Raw genomic sequence first — 24,074 nt, forward strand, 5'->3', positions numbered from 1 at the left:
GTGAAAAAGTCATATAGTACGTCGACAAAAAAAAGTCATAGTATAGTATGTCGAATATAAAAATGTACGAAAAAAAGTCATTGTATACTTTGTCGAAAGAAGTCATATAGTATGTAAAAAAAAAAGTCATAGTATAGTATTTTGGAAAAAAAGTCCTTGTATAGTATGTTGAAAAAAGTCATAAAAAGTATCAGAATAGTATGTTGAAAAAAAAGTGATAGTATAGTATGTCGAAAAAAGTCATTGTATAATATGTTGAAAAAAGTCATAAAAAAGTCATAGTATAGCATGTCATAAAAATGCTACAAAAAAGCTATATTATAGTATTCCATAGAAAAATGTCAAAAAGTCTTAGTCCTAAAAATATCATAAAAATGTGACAGTACATGTCATGAATTATTGGTCTGGATGCTATAAATAGCCACGTCCGTGCATTTAACACGCTATAACACAACTGTTTGGTCGAATGCTCCAGAGAGGTGCGATCCACATCTCCTGCAGCCTGCAGTATTATGGTGTCACCTATCTGGAAGCAGTTAGTTTACTAGAGGACAAAAATAGTCTACAGGTTTTCAAAGTGACCCCTGTGTTGATGTTTTGTGAAAGCTCTGGTAATACTGAGTGAATTATGAATAAAGTAAAATGAAGTGATCTGAACGAGGGGCTGGTTTTATCTGATATACTGCTTTGGGACGAGGTCCGCCGCCCTTCTGGGTTCATCTAACAGGACGCTGTGTGCGTGCAGACGAGCTAATAGCTCCCTTTCCCTCCTGTCTGGGGGCGTTCAGGGGCAGGTCTGTTCAAACACAACGCCATGTCTACAGTGAATTATTTTTAACAGCATCCCATGAGAGAAACACAAGAACCAGAGGGGAGCTGATGTTCTTGTGTTGGACTAATTTATCACAGACTGTTACAGCAGCTGCTAATTATCTGTTTTTCTCTGGATGCATGTCATAGTGTAGTATGTCGAAAAAAATAATTGAAAAGTATAAAATATATATATATAATATGTCAAAAAAAATCATAAAAATTCATAGTATCTCAAAAAAAGTTATAGTATAGTATGTCGAACAAATTATAAAAAAGTCATAAAGTATGGTGAAAAAGGTCATAGTATAATATGGCGGAAAAAATTATAAAAACATCATAAAAAGTCATAAAAATGTATATTATAATATGTTGGAAAAAAAATAAAAATTCATAGTATGTTGAAAAAAAGTCATAATATAGTGAGTGAAAATTTTTTTAAGAATTCATAGTATAATATGTCGGAAAAAATCATTAAAAAGTCATAATATAATATGTCGGAAAAAATCATTAAAAAGTCATAATATAATATGTTGAAGAAATTCATTTAAAAGTCATAGTATAGTATGTTGAAAACATTAATTAAAAATGAACGAGCTCTTACCTTTCCAGTAATGGTGAGCGGGAAGCTGGTCACAAATAGTACGTAGCGAGGGATCTTGAAGTGAGAGATCTGAGAGGAGCAGATGAAGCAGAGTCGTTCAAACGTGTTTGACAGGAAGATAAAAAAAATAAATAACTCCAGCTCATTATGAAATATTAAAAAAGGGGATTGGGCCTCACCTGTCCTTTACAGTAATCTATGATTTCTTCGGGAGTGCAGTCCTCTCCGTTTACCAGTTTGATACAGGCACAGACCTCTTCACCCATACGGGCGTCCTCCACTCCAACCACCTGACGACAAACAAACAAACATGTTTCATGGGTCATCACAACTCTATTGCATGTCTGCAAAAGGTGCATAGTGCAAATGTACGACGGAGTATATTGTTGAGATTTGAGCTATTGTAAAAAAAATAATTCCCATTCAAGAATTCAGCCAAAGTGAATGAGAGAAAAACTGTAAAATGCTTTCTGAGCGCTGGCTGCTGAACTCACCTGAGCCTCCTGGACTTTGGGGTGTGTGTGCAGGAACTGTTCGATCTCCGCCGGGTAAATGTTCTCTCCTCCTCGGATGATCATGTCTTTAATCCTGCCCTCGATCCGGCAGTAGCCGTACGCGTCCAGGCTGCCGATGTCTCTGCAGGAAAACCATTTAAACATCAGCAACTAAACATAAAATACTTCATAATTACACATTTTGTTATTACAAATACTTTCAGATTGATGTTTTCTCTGTAGTTTGATAAAGTTTTTGTGCAGTATAAGTATGAGTGAAACACAGGAAGTGACAGCTTCTACTCACCCAGTTTTGTACCATCTGTCTTTAGTGATGCAGTCTTCTGTTTTGGCCGCGTCGTCCCAATACTCCAACATCACACAGTATCCTCTAATCATAATCTCCCCGATCATCCCCAGAGGCACCACCTCTCCTGTTGTAGGGTTCACCACTTTAGCCTGTGGAGCAGTCGATTATATATTAGTTACTTATAACACAAAGTTAATTATGGTATGAAAATCAATGCTTAATGACACATAACTCTGGGCAATAATTCAATTTAATATCAATGAGCTTTCAGTGGAATGATATTGTGTTATCGTTACATTCAAATGCACTTAAATGTCTCTTTTTACAAACATGATATATATATATATATATATATATAAATAAATATATAAATATATATAAATAAATAAATAAATAAATGTATATATATATAAATAAATAAATATATATATATATATATAAATAAATAAGTATATATATAAATAAGTATATATATATAAATAAATAAATATATATATATATATATATATATGTAAAAAAATAAGTGTATAAAAAGACATGATGGTGATGTTGCAGGTTATATTTATCAGACATAAACTGGTCATGTAATTATGTATTTTTGCATCATGTTTTAATGTTGTAGTACCTCTAAGTGGTCCATGATGAAGCCGACGGTCTCACTCTTCCTCTCCAGGTTGTCTCTCGGCGAGGCGCAGAACGTCACGGGGCTGTTCTCTGTGGTGCCGTATCCAATCTGTCAATCACACAAACAGGAAGTGGTGAGCAGAGAGGAGGATGTACCGTAGCACACGTTGGTGCTTTCCTTCACCTTCTACCGGAGGAGAAGCTCTCAAACATCTTTAACATAATTAAACATTTATAAAGGATAAATATACCTCTCCTTGACCTTGAAAACAAAAGTCACCATTTGTGACTGAATTCTCAAAATAAATTGCAAACAAAGTAAAAACACCAAATAGAATTAAAGGGAAACCACTTAACGTTACCGCGGGGCAAAAGCTACGCCGCAGACCGACTGCTTCTCTCCCTTAAATTCTTAAATTAAACTCACAATCCAACAAATTGTCAATCAAAATTAATGTCTTTGCTAGAAAAGTTAACTGATCATTAATAATCAATACCAAGATAGTTAATAACAAAACTTAAATAGCTAATAGATTAAGAAATAATTGCTCTTTCCCCCCCAAAAAAATGCTTTTCTGGAAACCGCCATCTTTCACCAAACAGGCGGTCAACAAAAATACTAACATGTGTTTTTCTACAAAATGTCAAAAAATTGTGATAAATGTCTCAAGTTGAAGTCTTGAAATGTCTTGTTTTGTCTGACGAACAGTCCAAAAAACAAATATATTTAGTTTACAGTGATAGAAAACAGAAAAAAAGCAGCAAACTCCTCATATCGGTGAAGCTGGAACCACCAAATATTTGCAATTATTGCTTGAAAAATCACTCCGACGATTAATTGACTATCAAAATAGTTGCAGATTGAGTTCGCCTAATCATTTCAGCTCTAAACTGAGTATATTTACACAACTACTGTACTTTCTACTTGTCCTCTAAATCATTAAAGTCAGAGGGAAATAAAGTGTTTTTCCTTGGTGGCATTAAACAAACTGTTACTGTGTTCACAGGTGCAGATTCAATCAGAGGGAGAAAGGTTAAAGACTGGTGGAGTGGTGGAGAAACGGGACCTGCAGGGCATTTTAGAGGTCAGAACTTTACCTGGAAAATCAGGGAGGAGACGATATTCCCGATAAAATGCTAGATTTGTTAAGTAAACTCTAGATTCCAGTTATCCTGGGTGGGTCCATCCATCTTATAAACGCAGCCACCTGAAGCCAAACTGACCCGAACCTGCTGCACTTTTTCTCTAAGCCTTCCTTTCTTATTAAAAGCAGGTGTAATGAACACCAAAAGCTTTGTTCTCAGATCTGACTGCTTGTGGCTCAGTTTCTTTCACAGCGACGACAGACTTTGAAAAACACCTTCAGCTACTCCGTCTTTAGCAGTTGAAACCCGAGAGCCACAATCACCTTAACAGCTCACAGGTTTGACTGAGACCATTACATAATAGCACGCTCCATTTCAAAAGAAAGAATGCACTCAGGAATGTAAAGTGGCATCTAAAAACTTGCCTTTGTAAGTTTCTTTTTTTGCAATTGTTATGACCTGAACCAGCATCTGGAGACTATTAGAGGTTATAAAACAGCTGCACATGAGTGGCTCATTTTCCTGCCACCGCAGACTGAAAAACAATAGAGACGTCTGGGAGCGTGCACGGATCGAACCCGACCTGCCACGTTGTTAAACATTCACCTGTAAACTATCTTTGTCTGCACATCCAGCTCAGTCCTTCGTTTATGTTCTGCAAAAATGCAGCAAAGAGAAAGAGTGTGACCCGTCTTCCTGCTCATTTAGGGTTAAATTCTCACAGACACTTGACTTCCTCTTGCAAACCTCTCACCCTAACACCCTGGCAAGCCCTCCTCGTTTTTTTTTCCTCAAGTGAATGTTATAAATAGTGCTGTGTGTTCCGTTGACCGGCCATCCTCCTCTCAAAGTGCATCGCCCACCTCCGCTCAGTCACTCACCTTTTCACTCCTTCTCTCTCTCTCTCTCTCCGCCTGTTTCTCTCTCTCAACACAAACTGTTCAACCTTTCTTCTTTATAGAGATCTTCTCTCTGAAGCTTTTTCCTGTTTGTTCTTCTTCTGCTAAAAGACCGGAAGACACTCTAACCAAGTCAGCGAGCTCGTCAGTATGCGTTGTGTGAGCTGGTTGTTGCTGGGGACCTGCCTCCTGGTCCTGGGCCCCGCGGTGCAGGGAGCCCCGGGCCAGTGCCCCAGCCTGTGCCACTGCCACGGCGACCTTCAGCACGTCATCTGCGACAGCGTCGGGCTGAAGAAAATCCCCCGGGTGTCGGAGGTCACCCGTTTGGTGAACCTGCAGAGGAACAACCTGGGCACCATACCTACAGGGGCGTTCAGCGAAAGCAAGGGGCTCATCTCTCTGCACATGCAGCACTGTCAGCTCCGAGAGATCGGATCCAACGCCTTCAAGGGGCTGAAGAAGCTCATCTACCTCTACCTGTCCAACAACGAGATCAGCAGCATCAAGCCCGGCGCCTTCGAGGACCTGACCGAGCTCACCTACCTCTACCTAGATGGGAACCAGATCAGCGACCTCGCCAAGGGCATCTTCTCCCCCATGATCAACCTCTTCATTCTGCAGCTCAACGACAACAAGCTCCGGGAGCTGCGGCCGGGGACTTTTGCGGGCGCCAAAGACTTGCGCTGGCTGCACATGAGCGGGAACGAGCTGACGACGCTGCAGCCGGGCTCTCTGGACGACGTGGAGAACCTCGCTATACTCCACCTGGACAGGAACAGGATGTCCAACTATCCCACCGCGGCAATGAGCAAACTGCGAGTGGTGGAGGAACTCACGCTGGGGAAGAACCCCATGAGGACCATCCCGGACATCGCCTTCCAGAGCTTTGGGCGCTACATGGAGAAACTATACTTGGACAACATGGGTCTGGAGAAGGTCAGTCTGTGCTTTAACTGAGTTTTTACGAAAGCGATGCATGATCTTTGGTTAAAAATGTTTAAACTCCATAATGGGCGCCATATCTGCAAGGTAAGATACATAAAGTTCTCCTCATCACCTGTCAAAATATTCTAAATGTATTCAACTACATTGCAGATAAACTAGAGCAAAGACAGAGAGCTAACTGTTGGAAATAGTGTTTCAGATTTCACGAAGAATCTGCCAAAATAATTAATTGCAGGTGATTTTAATCCTCAATAAAAACGTTTAAATCAAGCTCAGAATAACAAGTTCATCTCATGAAAAGGTCTCTATACTGCACTGTGTGTCTGTTTTAATATTTGTTTATTTGTTTTGGTCTGGCAAACGACTATATTTCATCAGTATATTTACATGTACGAGCTTCTTGCCAATGGTCCACACCCCCCTTGTCTGCAGCCAACAGGCATTTTTCTTGTAGCTAATATTCATTTATTTATTCAGCGGTTGGTTTATGTGTTCATCTCCGTCTGTCTCAGTGTGTCCTGATAATGCAACCCTGATGCTGCATCTTTCAATCTTTTACACGTGTATCTCTGTGTCTCTATAGTTGCATCTGACTTGTCGTGAACATAATATAGTCTTAATGGCCGTGCAACTTTAATACACAATGCTAAACCGTCAAGCGCGAAGTTCTCTTTGAGAAAAACTTATTTTTTCTTTTTACTTAAATTACAAAAAAACATTTTGGTATATAGTCATGAAGATAGTTTTGGTTTTATTTGTCTCCTAGCTTTCTGCCTCAACCACAAAACAACGGAGGTTAGAGGTGAAATGTTAAGTTTTTAAGACAAGAATAATATACAGAAATAATATAACTACATAATAGTAATGACAAACTGTTTTATATGATTGTAAATTGAATTATCTTTGAGTTTGTGGTTGCTGATCGAACAAAAACGAGACATTTGAAGACTTAAATTTGACCTATGGGAAACTTTTTCACAATTTTCAAAAATTTTTTGGATAAAACAAAGTTGATTTATTGAGAAATATTAAGATTAAATTATATAAAAAGAAGAAGAATATATGTTTCTGTAAACACTAAATAATTACTGGATAATTTGCAGGCTAAAGCGTAACCAAACTACATTAAGTACTTCATCTAGTACTTAATTTTACTTCCATAAGACACTGAAGCTGATGCTTTCCTAGACATCCAGACTCTATTTTATATGACCAATAAATCCATAGTCACAAGGTCACGTTTGACCCTAATCCAGGTTTTTAACCTTCAGATATCAGAAACATGAGACAGATGTTTCCACAGCAGCCTGTAAAACATCCATCTGTTCCTCCTCATCTTACACAGCTCCAGTACTATGATCGTATACAGTATAAGCTCTATGCTACACCACACTACTTCTCAGACATTCCTGAGTGCACATTTGCTTCATACTTGAGGCTAATCCAATATTTGAGTGTACCTGTGCCACAGTACGGAGTTATCCCGGTGGGGGAAAACTGTGAAATAACAACCTTCTCACGCTGTGTGAGACTGTGTGAGCGAGCCAGGTGGAAACAGCAGGAGAAGGCGAGTATAGGGGGGAGATTAAACCCTCTTCCAGCCAAATGCAGGTATTTTTAGAGTGTTTTTGTTTGCTGGACCTCGGCCAAGCATGTCCGAGTCTAATTATTACTGTACACATGTGTTATTTTCAGCAAGGTGTGTTCTCTGCTTTCACCGGGAGGGTCTTGTAAACAGGTCAGGAGGGGTGAGGAGACAGGTAAATAGAGGCAGGGTGTTCCACAGTGCATGAAGAGGAGTATTTTTAGCTTGCCATCGCCCCAGTTGAATGGACAATTGGGCCCTTTGCGAGCCTTCCTGGCAAAGAGGGACACGACAGAGAGAGAGAGCGAAAACACCTCGGCCACGCTGGAAGTCATCCATCTTCTGTTGCTTCAAAATACCAGACCATCGGCTACTTGTCGCTCCACAGTGGAAATTTCCAAACAGCCTCATCTCTGCCAGACTCACATAAAACAACCCTTCAAAGCTCTCTCTCTCTCTCTCTCTCATCCGCCCCGTGACAAAAACTTGACACGACGTAGGTCGGTCCACCTCGCACCTGTCTGAAACTTTTAGCACCTTCGCAGATGCGTATGAAGTAGAAGTGGGAAAAAAAGGAGGTCAGTGACCGTCAGTGTTTACATAAGTGCTGCTAAAGGAAGGATGAGAGGAGGCTTTCATGCCAGAGTAACACTGGTGAGATTCCCTCGTTCTGCATCTATATAACAGACACAAGAATGGTGTTGGCTGGTTGGTCAGCAGCCGTGTGAACAAGCGGCAACCTCCGAGTCTATATCCAGCAGGGGGCGACTTCTCTGATTGCTAAAAGAAGTCTGATTGTATAGAAGTCTATGAGGAAATGAGCCTTCTTCTCACTTGATTTATTCCCTCAGTAAACATTGTAAACATGAGTTTATGGTCTCAATCGCTAGTTTCAAGTCTTCTTCAATACAGCATGATGTTCATTTAGTAAATTATGGTCCCATTTAGAGTCAAATAGACCATAAAGCAGGGGATGCTTTAGGGCGTGGCACCTTGTGATTGACAGGTCGCTACCACGGCGTTGTCCGGTCTGGGAGTTGTCCGTGTTTTCGTTTTAGAACTTTAACCCTTTCACAGTGTGATTTCACTTCATGAAAGTTAATCATAACCTTTTGGTTGCCTAAAAGCAGTTCGGTTGTACTCAGCTCCATCCTCTCGTGTCACCTCTGGTTGCAAAAATACTAAGATGGCGACGGACAAAATGCAGAACTCGAGGCTTCAAAACAGAAGTCCACAAACCAACGGGTGACGTCATGGTGACTACGTCCACAGCAACGGCAGCCAGGAGTCCATTACTCTAAACCACACCTTCAACGAGACGCAGATCGAGTGGTTCAAGGCTGGATGAAGGAGCTCCAGTAATTGGTGGAGAGAAGGGAGGCAGGGCCTGTAGGGGCCACTGAGGGGCCTTGGCGTGGGTTGAGAAGGGGGAGAAACGTGGGCCAAGAGAGGGGCTTCGCAAAGAGGAAGAGACGATGTGAACGGTAGATGGTAACCAGACTTGTTGGCAGTCTATTGGTGTGAACCATGTTTTAATCAACACTGTATGCAGTACAAGAAGCTCAAAACTACAGTTTTAGGTAGATTTGCATTGATTCATGTAAATTCTTCCCAATGCTTTGATCCCCGGCTCCACATGTTGAAGAGTCCTTGGGCAAAATCCCAAATTATTCCCGAGATGGCCAGGCCAGCATTTTGCATGGTAGCTCAATGCAATCATGTACACTCATGTACGGCTCTCTCTTGTTCTAGTTCTCTGATGGTGCCTTCATTGGTGTGACGGCAGTCAAGACACTGAACCTGGACAACAACAAGCTAAAGTTCCTTCCCAAAAGCCTTGATTTTGGCACCATCACCAACCTCACCATCTCCAACAACCCGTGGAGCTGCACGTGCCAGCTAGCTCCGTTACGCAGGTAAGAGACTCGACACTCTACGTCCACGCTGGCAGCTCTGTTAGGCTGTACTAGTCCCAAGTAGCCAGCACAAACTCTACGTTCCTTATCTTCTGGTTTCTACCCGCAGGTGGATGGACTCTAGTCGCAATCGTCCAGACGCAGTGTGTGCATCTCCGTCTCAGCAGAAAGGAAAGCAAGTGAGAGACAGCGCCGCCTTCGGTGGCTGCAGAGTCAAGCCAAAGAGAGCCAAAAAGGGCACACGTCATTGAACACGCAGCTGTACAGGTAACCGCCGCCGAACAAGCCGAGGATATGGAGAGAAAATAAAAACAAATTCTACATAGTCTCTTCCACATCTCACAAACTGACCCGATCAAAGAGTAAAATCCACAATAAAATGATTAGGTTGATATTTGGGCAATATGCTTGTTCGCTTTTTTTCTTAGAGTTGATAAGATAGATACCGCTCTCATGTCTGTGCAGTAAATATGAAGTTACAGCCAGGCGAAGATTAGCTTAGCCTAGTATAAAGACGTAGCGTAACAAAATCCACCTGCCACCACCTGTAAATTTAACTAATCAAGACATTATATCTTGTTTATTTAATCCGTTGGATCATTTCTTGGCTATGAGCAATGTATTGTGTAGGGGCAGTTAGGGATTTACATTGATGTCTTCATATGTTACTAATGATTCAGCAACATATGAAAGAAACCAGGTTCATCCGTCGTTTTTGAAAACGTAGCATCCAAAAGTAACTGGAGACACTTGACGTTTATATAAAAGGTCCTGACATACCAAGCCGATGGACAGTTTGGGTCCATTGGTGAGTGTCTGTCGGCTTAGTTTTTGCAGCATGTCCCGCACAATCGGCTCTAGTCTGCCCGAGTTTTTCTCGGCCGATTCAGCATGTTGAATTGGCGGCTGAGCCCGTCGGTGAGAGAAATCATTCTGATTGGCTGTTCAGCTTAAGCCAATCAGTGCACGAGAAGAGAAACGGACGTGAGGAAAGCAAGCCAAGGTGTAAAGTCAAGAGGAAAAACACAGAGGGCTCTTCTCATGAAGCTAAGTGGTGAGTGAGAGTGGTGTGAAAATGGTCGGCCGACGCTGCTTTGTTTCATGTACGTATCATAACAACGGCTCGTATATCCGTCGTCCTCGGTCTTCCTGTTTCCCTTTTTTGGATGACGAGTACAGACTCCCGCCGCCTGCTGGTGTGGAGAGTTATTTCATCTGACGCAGGAGCAGAACGTACGTGCTAACTGGCTATTGGCTGTCGTCGTTGGGGTGTGTTCAAGTGCAACTTGTCAGTCGAGACAAAGGCGACGTGAGGCGACGCAACAGTTGGCCTTCATCGCCGCTAGTTCTTTGATGTTGGGTTGGTGTGTCTGGGCCTTTAACTTAAATGTTAGTTAAGTTAAATGATTTCAAGTGACGCCCTCAGTGATCACGACTTTGGTAAATACCTGAGGTGCAGTTTTGTTCCTCACTCTGACCTCTCTTTAATCACATCCCTCCTGTGGTGGTTTGGTGTAAAGGTTTTCAGTTCTGTACAATGGGAGGTTGGATTCAGACGCCACCACATGAGGTGTAAGTTGGTTTTGGAGTAGCCCGCAGTTGGCTTTGCATGATTTTGTTTTCACTCCTCTCTAACCACAGAACTCTCTGTCCACCCGTCCGTCCCCGTCTGAACTTTTCCATGTTGGCCCTGGGGTCCAGTACACCGAGTCCAGGTCATGGGGTCTCTGGTTGGAGGGCAGGCTGTTTAATCTGGCTGCTGATTTTGTGTCTTTTCCACAGGAGACGCCGAGGAGGAGCCTGTCCAGGTGACTGGCTACACATGCAACGAAAAGCAATGCTAACTCACTCTACTTCAAGACTGTCCATCTATTCATCTGCCAAATGTTGTCACGTCGTGTAAACGCAGACAAACACTTTCATAGATACACTTGCTCTCTGTCTGTCTGTCTCTCTTTCACACCCAAACACATCAAGAGCTTCTTTTCATTCATTTATATCAACGATGAAGACTTAAGTATGGAGTGGAAATGTGCAACATCCAGGTAACCACCAAAATAAAGGATGCATCTGAGTAAAACGAAGGACAAGTATGTTGTCTTCTCCTGGTGCATTCAGGATCTTCAGGATAAACAGTAATTACAAACAATCTGAGGATGTTGTTGTCTTATAAGTTTCAATGGTTGCGTCCAAAAAATTATATTTAGTACGCTAAAACAGTGTACAAGATGTTTTAGTATGTCCGAAACCTTAGTATGAGTCCAACAGTACGCGAGTTGCATACTATTTCCAGTGAAATATTACAGTATGCTAACACTGGACACTACGGTGGCATAAATATCCCACAATGCAATGTGGTAGTGACGACAACGTCCATAACAGATGTTGGCGGACAGCTCTGTAACGTCAGTAATGCTTCAATTTAAGTATAATATTCCACTTTGCTGGGCGTAATATAGTTTTTAAATTAATTCAAACTTCTCACAAATCATCGTTTGGTCACATGAGGTTGGCACGGGTTACTATGGTTACGTGTCTTTAACCTGCAAGGAGGCTCTCAGGGAGTGACGATGTAAATTACTAATACTTTATTCACACAAAAGTATGTTGAGAGCCATAGTCTTGATTACAATAATGTAAAGTCAAACCAGATTAGCTTAAAAGACATTTTGGGAAATATGAGATGAGAAGATCGATACCACTCTTCAGCTTTAGCTTAGCACAAAGACTGGAAACGGAGGGAAACAGCTAGCGTAGCTCTGTCCAACTCCCCAGCACCTCTAAAGCTCACTAACTAACTAACACGTTATATCTTGTTTATTTAATCCATAAAAATAATCAAGTGAACTCTTTATACATACAGTCATTTGAGCAATAAATGATAGAAACATAATGATTAGTGCAGCTTTAATGTATCGGACATAAAGTCTCCTTTATTTTGGTGGTTACCAAAATATAAATATAAACAATGAATAAACAAAGACTCCAAAAAAAGATAAAGAGGCTGAGAAACATCCTCCAAACTGTGAGGAATTATTAAAACAACCTCCAACTGTCACGTCAACACTCGCTTAGCCTCTTGTGATGTCAGTTTTACACCCTCACGGACCGAGAAAACATCCAAGACATTTAAACACAAAAAGGACAAACAGTTGAAGACCTATTTCTCCAAGAAGTTGTTTGATTCACCTAATAAAGCCCACCAACATCTTCAAAGGAGACCCATCTCCAGTGCCTTTTTCCCCGTATAAAAGGTACTTTAATGAACTATAAAACCGGATTTAGTTTATTTTTGGCGACGCTAAAAATGTACACAAACGAGAAGAAGTCTAAAAAGATAAATATGTTCAGCGTCATTGTGTCTTTAGTTTAATGCTAAATCTTTGTAACATACTTTCACTGATTTAAAATGTAAGAAAAATAGGTTTCTTGCACACCAACTATGAGGGTTACTGACTGTTGACTTTATGCATATCTAATGTATATTCAATATCATTTCCTTGACTTTTGGAAGTGGTGACGAGTGCTCACATCCAATAAACCTTTTACAAAATCAAGCCTTCTTTTTGTCTTATATATATATATACTTTTTTTTTTACAAGATCTCTGCATTAAAAAGTCTCCAACAGGACGTGCTGTATATTCGTGCTGTTGTTGAATCTAATGGACGTTTTTCTAATGATTTGTCTTCCCCTGGTGTGCGAAAGATGAACTGCATCATTGAATCAAAGGTGAGATACACGCGTGTTCTTATACAATCTATAATAATAATAATAATAATTTAAAAACACTTATATTTAATAAGTTGTATTGTAAGATTGACTCACGGTTATTTCCTTGATGCCCATCACAGAAATGACCTTGCTCACGAGGTCTGGAGGACAAGGGGAACCAGCCATGATGCCTAGCAATACCAAAACAAATAGAAGAGCATGTAATCTGTGAAATCAACAGCTATCAGTTGAGGGGAATATTCTCAAAGGCATTAAATCATTTAAAATGGTCACTTCTTCTGTTCCATATATAAAAGCAGAATAATATGTCTTTTTCCTCACCTGCCTCCACTGATGACAAGTCATATTTAGCAGAGCCCATCTGGCTAACCATGTCAACGTACATGGTGGGGGTGCCGTAGATGAAGGTGCACCTGTGAGGGAAGATATATCAATTAACAGAACGCATCTTCACTGATAACACATCTTCCTACATGCTTTGATATGTTTCTTCTATTTGCTGTAAGCAAACTTTATTTTGAGAGAAATACAGTAAAGTGAAACTAAAAGTCTGTTCGTGGGGACGATGACCTCGTGTGATTTAGGTCAAAGGCAAAGCTTATTTGCAGAGAGTTACTCTCTTTCCTCTCACGTATCTGTTCCATAAATATGAAACTAGGCAACAGCTGGTTCGCTTAGCACAAACACAGCTGGACAAATACTGACTGCTTATACAGTGACGGGGGGTCAGTGGGCCCTACTGTACATCGTTCATATATTTCTTCTTCTCAGAGGCCAGACGTAACCTTATATAACATACAGTATATACTGATCTTATTCACATCAAACATTATGACATGTCAATGCAGGAAAAGCACAGTAATTAATACTAGGGCCGTCAGTCGATTAAAATATTTAATCACAATTAATCGCATGATTGTCTATAGTTAATCGCGATTAATTGCACATTTTTTATGTATTCAAAATGTACCATAAAAGGGAGATTTGTCAAGTACGTATTTATCCCATAGAACCCATTTTCAGTCAGAGGTCAAGGGACCCCTTTGAATATGGCCATGCCAGTTTTTCCTCACCAAAATTTAGCGTAAGTTTGAAGTGTTATTTAACCTCCTTCGTAACAAACTTGGTACCAATGGATTCCTTAAGTTCCCTAGTGTCACATGATCTCAGTATCTTCACTGTAGCTTTAAAACTGAGCCCGCTACAACCTCTGAAGGTTCGAACAGCGGATTTTTAAGAGGTTAATTAAAAATCGCAAGTTGCGTTAATGCGCTAAAGAAATTAGTGCCGTTAAAGTAATTTGCGTTAACGTGTTATTATTAACTTTGATAGCCCTAATTTATACTAATTCATTATACTGTCTTAGCTTCCTGGGACACTTATTGGATCAGAGCCATCATTAATGTTAGTGGTGCTACCTGTGCTTTTCCTATGAAAAACGTCTGTACATCCCCACTCAGAACAACGATGGCTACACTGCTTTATGTAATTCTTGCAGGGCAACATACCTACAGTATATATTTTTGGAAAGACCAGAGGCTAGAGATTGCTTAGAGGTAATTGTTGAGTCACTTCTCTTTGTCCCGGACCAACGAAACAACATGTGATATCTGATCTCACTCAGGAAGTGTCCATCTGATAAGAGGATCGGACACTAACGCTCACCAGACCTCTGCAGACTTACCATGAAACAAAACAACCGTTGAACCGTTGACCCCAAACTGGGACTAAACGCAAGCTAAAGCAGATTTACGCCACTCTGTGTCCTTTCAGCATACACATCCATTGCATGATTTTAAGGAAGTGATACTGATGACTGATCCTAAATGCAGATTATTTAACGTGCACAACTGTTTGCTCTCTGAGGTTGAATTATTCCAACATCACAGAGCCCCAAGGTACCATAAGCATATTTAATCCTTTGAGCTTTAATATCCTGTAACAAACAGCTTTCTGTTTCAGGTTTAACAGTCTTTTTGAGGCTACATTTAAGGAGCTGGCCAAGGATTTCTGACATTACCTTTCACTCTCCATAGCAGCTAGGTTGGCCTTCCCATCGTACCCAGCAGAGGGAAAGACCGCGGTCATGCCATGCAGGGCCATACACAACCCACCACCCAGGGAGCCGAAGCAGTGGTACAGAGGCACAGGTAGACAGACACGGGTGTGAGGCTGTGGGACAAAATCAGGAGACAAAGAGGGTCAAAATTGTAGACTTTACGATTTTAGACACTAGTGTGCCTCCAACTTTGTGTTTGGGGAAGATCCTTTCTCGTTTCAACATGACAGAACCCCCCGTGCACAAAGCCAGGTCCACTTAAAAACGGCGTTATTCTATATTTTTCTCTTTGTCAACAAATATGTGAAGATCAAAATCAACAATGTGTGAGTCTGTCCCTAAATACTTTCTGACAAAACAATGTGTGTCAGTGTGCTGACTTGACTATGACTTGCCCCAAACTGCATGTGATTATCATAAAGTGGGCATGTCTGTAAAGGGGAGACTTGTGGGTACCCATAGAACCCATTTACATTCACATATCTGGAGGTCAGAGGTCAAGGGAACCCTATGGAAATGGACATGCCAGTTTTCCTTCGCCAAAATTTAGCGTCCGTTTAGAGCATTATTTAGCCTCCTTCCCGACAAGCTAGTATGACATGGCTGGTACCGATGGATTCTTTAGTTTTTCTATGATGAAGTATCTTCACTCTAGCTTTAAAAGCCCGCTACAACTTAGTAAGCTAAAGCTTTATTTAGCCTCCTTCTCGACAAGCTAGTATGCAAAAGCCTGGAAGAAGTTCAAATCAGGAAGTAAGAAATATAAAACAAAAACCCACAATTGTACATAACATGTTTTGGCGTCGTCAAGGTAACGTGATATGTCGCTGCAAAGTGCTGTCCCATTCCTATTTATACCATTTTGAGCCCTTGCAGCTTCTCATACTCCACCATTTGACCAGGTGACGTCAGTTAAGTCCCTGAGGGTTCAGGGTTTAAGGCCTCAGGGGGGACGTTGGGATGGGGCCTAAATAAACTACAGTGTGTGTGTTCATGGTAATGAAGGAACATGTAATCCAGTGCAAACACTACATGCTCCCTGGTCAGGAGAGGTTGATGAAACAGACGATACAGGACACATCCTGTCGGTTAAGACTCACCCTCCAGGTGAATCCCACTCTTATGCCAAAGAAGTAGGCGTTGTTGACCATGTTGTGATGAGTCAATGTAGCTCCCTTTGGAGCTCCAGTTGTTCCCTGTTAACAGAAACACATTATTTAGAAAGCCATAGTTTGATACAGTCCGTCAAGGTGACTGACAGGCTTCTTTTACTGCTCTCTAAACACGGTGAAGCCAACAGACAGTCAGAGATCTCATAAACAGATTTTACTGTGTCTTTGTAAATACAGGTTCATTTTCCGCCGATCGAGTAATCCATTTCTGCTCTACTTGCAAATAAAAAGCTGGCACACTGACAAAAACTAAAACATGCTCTTCAGATGTAAGACCAATTTAATGTGTCAAAGTGTGAAAACTTTTGTCAGTGTGTAGGAATTTTTTTCCCACGTTAAAAGGTCGTAATGTTCCCAGTTTAGTCTAATAAAGTTTGAGCTATTATCAGACGTTTTTCTCAAGAGGAGGAAAAAACAAGACATCCTGCCAGAAAGGAACAAAACCTCGCACATGATCAACATGTTTCATCTTGCACAGACCCCTCGAGGGCTCTTTGACATTCCTCAGACTGATAGTTTAAATTTTTTTAAGTGGGGTTGTATGAGGTACTTATCCATAGTCAGTGTAAACAGACAGGAGCACTAGCATGGGAGCAAAGCGATGTACTGCTGTGGGCAGCAGCAGCAAAATGTATTTCAGACACCTAAAAAAACAACAATATCAGTTTAAGTGTACGCTATATTTAGAATATTATCACTGCTTTACTTCGCTGTCAGAGAGCCCTTTCTGACGGGGACTAAAGCCGTTATCTGTGCTATCTTCAAATCCACCAGACTCCATTGACAAAAACAGTAATTTTACCTCACAGAACACGGGAGTCGCTGGTTTACTGCTGTCTCGATCGGTTAGTTTGTTTGTGTTATTGTGTGACTTTAGTGAATCAGAACTAACCCCTTTAAAACACCAAAGTCACACGATAACACAAACAAACTAACCGATGGAGGCAGCAGTAGAACAGCAACTCTGCAAGTTCTGCAAGGTAAAAATACTGTTTTTGTCAATGGAGTCTTGTGGCTTTGAAGAAAACATAGATATTATAACTGCTTCAGTTCCCCGTCAGAAAGTGCTGTCTGACAGCAAGGTAAAGCATTGAAAATATTCTAAATATAGCGTGCACTTAAACTGATTTCTTTCGGTGCAGCAGTACATTACTTTGCTCCCGTGCTGGTACTCCTGTCTGTTTCTCCAAACTAGGAGTGTGCCAGCTGCCTTTTACTACTCTGACTTAGGTTATCTGTCCTGCTGCATCAAAACCCAGAGCAGAAATCTAGGTGAAGTCCGTCATTCAATCGTGCTTTCTGCAACTTTGTAATATCTCAAAAATGTAATCTTTTTTATCTCCTAAGAATCTAGAAACAGTCATCCATGCTTTCATTACATCCCGTTTAGACTACTGTAATCTACTGTATTCCTGTCTCACCAAACACAACCTCTCCAAACTTCAACTTCTTCAAAATGCTGAAGAGAAGAGTCCACATCTCTTGGGTTACCTCTACGTTTTAGAACTGATTTTAAAACTGTAATGATTACTTTTAAAGCGAGGTTGTGGTTGGTCCCCGATTATATCACTGACCTACTAACTGCTTACGAGCCTGAATGCAGCCTCAGATCCTCCGGCAGAGGTCTCTTAGTTATTCCTAGGTCACAACTAAAAACCAGAGGAGACGCAGCCTTTTGGAGTCAGGACCCCACGACTCTGGAACGACCTGTTCATTTCTCTTGCTTTTTATGTCTTTGCAAAGCACTTTGTGACTTGTTTTTAAAAAGTGCTATATAAAAAAGAAAATAACACACTGACTATGGATACGTACCTCATGTAACCCCACTTCAAAACACCCGAACTATCCCTTTAAGATCAGCAGGAATTATGCAACAATTACCGAAGTGAACAAGATGTTTATGGGGTCGTCGAAGCAGAGCTTCTTCTGCAGATCCTGCAGCTGCTGCATGTACTGGCTGCTGCCTGCCTGCTTAACGTCCTCAAGATGGAGCATTCCTGGGTGCCGTTTATCAATAACAATCACAGAGCGGAGGTCTGGAAGTCTGAGGGGGAAAACAAAGAAATGTGGGTCATGCTCAACTCCAAGTTTCACTGCAATGTTCTGCATCTGTCTCTCTCTCTCAGTTAAAGTAGCGTGTTACTGTTCAATCCATGTGTCTGGTTTAGCTTCACTAATCTTTCTGTAAATGTGGGGCTGTAACTACAATATTTCACACACTGAGGTTAAGAGTCCAAATCCCCCCAGCATGGTACAATCCCTTCAAAGGAATCTTTCACATACCAGCCAAAAAAATACAGCAAAATTTCCTTTGAGGGAGTCCAAATCAGAGCTATCGTAGCTTATTAGCTGTGCTGCACCATCAACTTTTACTTCCTCTGTCAGACAATGACCTGGTTCCCAGGAGAGGAAATGTTTGCAGACATTATGAGGCACGAGACGATGGCACAAGTATGTCTTTTTTGAGCTTTATCCCTCTTCAAACACAAATGATGTATATTCCTGATGATAAAAAGTACAGAGAAAATAGAAAGAAACTCAGAGAGCTGTCGTGACAACTAACCCCGCGAGAAGTTCCTACGTCACCAAGCCTCTAGAAACGATCATTTCATTCATTTGGCTGTGCCACTTTCTGGTGGGACTGAGCTTTTATTCTGAAAAAATATCAGAATTAGCTTTAAAAGAAGTGTATTTTGTGTGTGACTGTAGAATGTAAACTCTTCTCAGGATGTTTAAACTCCCAAAAGGACATGATTTTGTCGCGGTGGTGCCGTTGTTGTATTGTGTCTGAAAGGACCTTCAGTGAGTGAGAGACAGAGAGAGAAATACTAAAGCAGGGCCAAAAAATGAATGAATGAAAACTGCTGAATATTAGTTTATACCAGAGATTCACACAAGTTCACGCCAAAGGGGTGAATTATTCAGGTTTTTTTTTTCCTGAGAATTAAAAGTGAAATTAAAAGTAGGCCTATTTAACAAAATAAATGCTGCTGCATTGTACTTATTATTTAGTTATTTTCATTCTTTTAAAATCACCAGAATGCAGGAAACAAAGTCTCTACAACTCAAATGTTAAGTATGTTAACATCTGCCTTTGTGTTTTGCAACAGCTCCATAGATTAAACACAGAATACTGAAAACACCCGTGAAGATGACAGGTGAGCTGTACCTGGCGCTCCTGATGTCCCCCGGGTTGGACGTCTCGATCTCCGGACATATCTTTCTCAGCATTTCTACGTACTTCTGAGTCTTAAACTGCGTAGGGCACACTATAGCTTTACACCCGACCTGTGAGGAGAGGAGCAGAGGATTCAGCTTAACGGGATAATACAGTCTCTTAAAGCTTCAGTAGGCGACAAGTTTTTGGCATCATTGGGCAAAAATTCCATAATAACCTTTCAGCATATTGTAATTCAAGTGTTCTGAGATACTTCTGCTCCTCCTCATGGCTCTATTTTCAGACTTTAAAACAATCTAGCTGCCTAGTTGGACCGTTTGATCGGAGTTGGCGAGTGATTTGCTAGCCGGCTCTCATAGACGGCAGACTCCAGATCAACTCTGATTGGTTGTTTTGGTCCAGTCCGTGAAATCCTGCAGATGCCGTTAGGAGCACCGGAGGACACAGAGGCTCATGATTTTTTTCAGATTACCTATACTACTGTCACGATATAGCGACTGTTTTGTAATAATCATATTTGCTCCAATCTCGCAGCTTTATTGTCACAACAGTAAAAACATTTATGAAAAAGTCACCCACCTTTCGCAATGCAAACTCCACCTCCTGCAGCTGGTACGCTGGGTTCACAGACACCTGTTGGGCGGTAAAACCATAAACAGCTGCTTATGATGGAAAAGAAACTAAAAAAGGTTGACAGATTAAAAAGGGTCATTGATGTGTTTTTAATAGTTGTTGAACAACGGAGCTTTGTGAGGAAGAAGATCTATAATTTTTCTGACAGCATCAATTCAGAGAACGGGCACTGTTTCTCTAATATGTTGTTGTTGGATGTTTTTGCCTTCTTGCCAACGCACCGTGACCTACATTTGACTCACCAATATAACGCCAGCTTTGGCTGTGGCGAACTGGAAGAGGATCCATTCATACGTGTTGGGTCCCCACATACCCAGCCGGTCTCCTTTCTGCAGCCCAAGTGCCAGCAGCCCGGCTGCAGTTTGATCCACCTACGGAGACGTTACAGAGACATGAACAGGTTTAACATGTTTGGTGGGAAGAAGATGATACAATCACAGTACGCACTGTTTTATTCACCAAATGTTTTCTCTATCTTGCCTTCATCAGGGTGGTGTCTGAGGCTGTTATTAACAAAACGCAAATATGTTTTAATGCCACTAATGTCTTTAACGCATTAACAGAATTTGCGATGTTTAGGTTGTAGTGGGCTCAGTTTTAAAACCAGAGTGAAGATATCATATGAATCTACAAAACCTAATGAATCCATTGGTACCAACCATGTCATACTAGCTTGTCGCTAAGGAGGCTAAATAACGCTCCAAACTTACGCTAAGTTTTGGCGAGGAAAAACTGGCATGGCCATTTTCAAAGGGGTCCCTTGACCTCTGACCTCCAGATCAGTGAATGTAAATGGGTTCTATGGGTACCCACGAGTCTCCCCTTTACAGACATGCCCACTTTATGATAATCACATGCAGTTTGGGGCAAATCATAGTCAAGTCAGCACACTGACACACTGACAGCTGTTGTTGCCTGTTGGGCTGCAGTTTGCCATGTTATGATTTGAGCATATTGTTTTATGCTAAATGCAGTACCTGTGAGGGTTTCTGGATCAATATCTCTCATTGATTTGTGTTGATAATTGATTTCCAATAATAAATATATACATATATTTGCATAAAGCAGCATATTTGCCCACTCCCATGTTGATAAGAGGATTAAATACTTGACAAATCTTCCTTTTGGGAAATTTTGAACACATGAAAAATGTGTGGTTAATTCTAGGATTAATCACGATTAAATATTATAATTGATTGACAGCCCAAATATACTCTTAAAATGAATGTGTTACGCCACAAAACATTTTCTAAAACATAATGAAATATCTGGTTTCATAATAGTTCTGAGAGTTTTAATTTGTTCACGTTGCTGCTCTAAAGCTGCTTGTTAAGCTCAAAGTCCAACACCTCCTCATACAGAGTACAGTTCAGTGAGTTCAGAGATGTTTAGACACAAACAAACACCTTTTTACAAAACAATGTTTTGTTCCTAGATTGTGGAGACAAAAATATTTACAGTTATGATGTTCTGTAATATGAAAGATCATTAAACCATGAATCTGTAACGAGGGAAGACCGTACGAGTACAGAGCAGAGATAACACAATCAAAAATCAATAGAAACACACAGTGGACTTTAAATATTCAGTAGATGCAAAGTAAAGTAACATGTTGTGCTTAGCAAATCAATATTTATGCAGCAGAGCTCAGCGGACCTGGTGATAAAGTTGTCATTTAGGATGTTTTATCGGTACTCTTCATGTCAGGTCAACGACACTTTGACTTCGTTGAATATTTGAAAGGTCTCTAGGTGAACGTTTACAAACTGAACAGGACTGAACCTGTAGGCGACTCTCGAAGAAGAAGAAGACATTTTTACATGTCATTCATTGCTGTCCTGTGAAAAAGGCCTATTAAAAGCTCCGGTATCAGTCTTCCCTTCCACCATGTTTTACTTTTGTTCATTAGCAGTTTGGCAACTCATTTTAGCTGTTAATTATCCATTGAAAGTCTTGTTTCCAGTTTCCATTAACAGAGAGGAGCAGGGTGCTGCAGTTAGTGAAATGAGGTTTCAGGTTCAAATACAACTCCAACTTCCGTTTCACGACCATATCATCATTGCCTTTCCACTGTCCAAGTGCAGGTAGAGAAGGTGAAGTCAGGCAGAAGCCTATCGCTTTATATTAGGGCTGTCAATCGATTAAAATATTTAATCGCAGTTAATCACACATTTTTTATCTGTATGTACCTTAAAGGGAAATTTGCCAAGTATTTAATACTCTTATCAACATGTGAGTGGGTTTAAAGTTTTGGACCATTTATAAAACATGCTCGTAGGCTTTCCAACATCCAACCTCAACATTGTTGGATTGACCTTCATCAGTCGGGGTTTGGGGGGGTAGGCAGCACATTGACTGGACACATACAGTTTACTTTAAAGGAGAAGACTTACATCCTGCTGAAGCTGTGCAAAGGTCTTGCGGACTCCGTCTTCTACAAAGACGACGGCCTCTCTGTCAGGCCAGCGCTCCACAGTCTTCAGCAGAGACTCTCCAATTGTACTGTGGAGCAAAGATGTGGAAGACGTGCCGTGGGCGTAGCTGGTCGTGAGAGTCGGGATGATGGGCGGAGAGTCCACATGAATGCCACTGCAGGGGGAAAAAAAAGAATTAGAAGATGTTTTCGGACACCGGCAGCCAAAATCATATAAAAGTTAAAAGAATAAAATAAAGAACTATTAGTATAGCAGTGTGGAGTACCAAAGTCGGACATTCTTCAACTCTCGACGACCAGAAAAAACACCAATACCTGCAGCGCTCAGTGTAGAAATGCAGCGCTCCCAATGAAAAGAATTTACCTTTACTGCCAGTCCTCTGATCTAGATATAAAACAAAGATAGTGTATTTGCTGTCAGGAACAGCATCCTTCCTTGTTGAAACTCAGTATCTTTCCTTTAAATCTCCTCTAGAAACACGTCATCAGGTGCTTCTCAGCTTATCGGCTGTTATGAAGTGCAGCATCTTTTGTTGAACTGATAAGTCAAGTGATGAGGCAAATGTTCAACCAGTTTGACAGGCGTTTCACCTTTCACACAGAAACACAATGACCCAGGGACACGAGTTCCTGTGCTGCAGATAAGCAGTGCAACCTTTAGTATCTCTATGATGCAAAAAAAAGAAAGAGGCTCTGTGAAGCCTTTAGCGGGGCTGCAGCAGTGACTCGTGATGACATTAATGCCATAATGTTACCTAACTCACAGTCGGAGCTCTGCAACAGCTTGGATCGGTATAAAACTCTCCAGATTACATCATTAATCCAAAAATATCCACAACTGCGTAACAAAATATCTAGTTCATTGATCAAACAGTTACTTAAAGAAACCAGGGGGAATCTGTTTGGTGGAAAAACAAATAAATAAACATATGAACATTTCATGTTTATTTATTTGTTCTTGGCAAAAGACCAAGAACCAGACCCAGTTTTTCTTTTCATAAGGGGTCACAAACCGCTAGTTTAACATTCAAGAATGTGTTATAAGGTCCTCATATGTCAAATAAAAAATCTTAATCTGTAAAGTAGCTAGTAACAATATCTATTAAATAAGTGTAGTGGAGTAAAAGTACAATATTTCCCTCTGAAATGAGCGAAGTATAAAGCAAAACAGATATACTGAAGTACTTCAAACTATTTACTTTGGTGCGGTGTGTAACATTTTGGCGGATCTATTAGCAGAAACAGAATATAATATTCATAACTATGTTTTCATTTAGTCACCTGACTGCTGTCTACCAGAGGTTTTCAGATCATTTACTGTTATTGTACTGTATTGTTAAGTAAACGTACTAATACCACGCTGTAAAAAATACTCCACTACAAGTTAAAGTCGTGCATTGGAAATGTTAATGAGGTGAAATCGGAGTAAAAGTTAAATCAGCAGCAAATGAACTTGAAGACGTTTCACTTCTCATCCAAGAAGCTTCTTCAGTTCTGGCTGAACGGTTAGCAGGAATATAGAAACCACTCAGTACATTGGTGTGACGTACTCGGTGTGACGACTGTAGTTATGAATCGTTAGAGTCAGCTG

The 24,074-nt window shown here is 40.7% G+C and overlaps 2 protein-coding genes across 2 annotated transcripts in view; one reads left to right on the top strand and one right to left on the bottom strand.

The window, feature by feature from the left end:
* The window catches only part of acsf2 (acyl-CoA synthetase family member 2), a 37,282-nt gene that overhangs the window by 1,688 nt on the left and 11,520 nt on the right, over positions 1-24,074 (bottom strand). Inside the window, exons 2-15 of the mRNA XM_074619335.1 lie at positions 22,443-22,638; positions 20,292-20,420; positions 19,996-20,049; positions 19,408-19,526; positions 18,120-18,282; positions 16,167-16,262; positions 15,028-15,179; positions 13,329-13,420; positions 13,101-13,177; positions 2,844-2,951; positions 2,216-2,367; positions 1,909-2,050; positions 1,594-1,704; positions 1,415-1,483 (exon numbers count right to left, since the gene is read on the bottom strand). Coding sequence (XP_074475436.1) covers positions 1,415-1,483; positions 1,594-1,704; positions 1,909-2,050; positions 2,216-2,367; positions 2,844-2,951; positions 13,101-13,177; positions 13,329-13,420; positions 15,028-15,179; positions 16,167-16,262; positions 18,120-18,282; positions 19,408-19,526; positions 19,996-20,049; positions 20,292-20,420; positions 22,443-22,638 — 1,660 coding nt within the window. The remainder of the gene's footprint in view (positions 1-1,414; positions 1,484-1,593; positions 1,705-1,908; positions 2,051-2,215; positions 2,368-2,843; positions 2,952-13,100; positions 13,178-13,328; positions 13,421-15,027; positions 15,180-16,166; positions 16,263-18,119; positions 18,283-19,407; positions 19,527-19,995; positions 20,050-20,291; positions 20,421-22,442; positions 22,639-24,074) is intronic.
* On the top strand, positions 4,765-12,824 carry chad (chondroadherin). The gene is made up of 4 exons (XM_074619343.1): positions 4,765-5,763; positions 9,110-9,273; positions 9,383-9,540; positions 11,056-12,824. The coding sequence occupies exons 1-3, from the start codon at positions 4,978-4,980 to the stop codon at positions 9,522-9,524; spliced, it is 1,092 nt and encodes a 363-aa protein (XP_074475444.1). The 5' UTR covers positions 4,765-4,977; the 3' UTR covers positions 9,525-9,540; positions 11,056-12,824.

Source organism: Sebastes fasciatus, chromosome 20, assembly GCF_043250625.1.
Source record: "Sebastes fasciatus isolate fSebFas1 chromosome 20, fSebFas1.pri, whole genome shotgun sequence".
Taxonomy (NCBI): Eukaryota; Metazoa; Chordata; class Actinopteri; order Perciformes; family Sebastidae; genus Sebastes; species Sebastes fasciatus.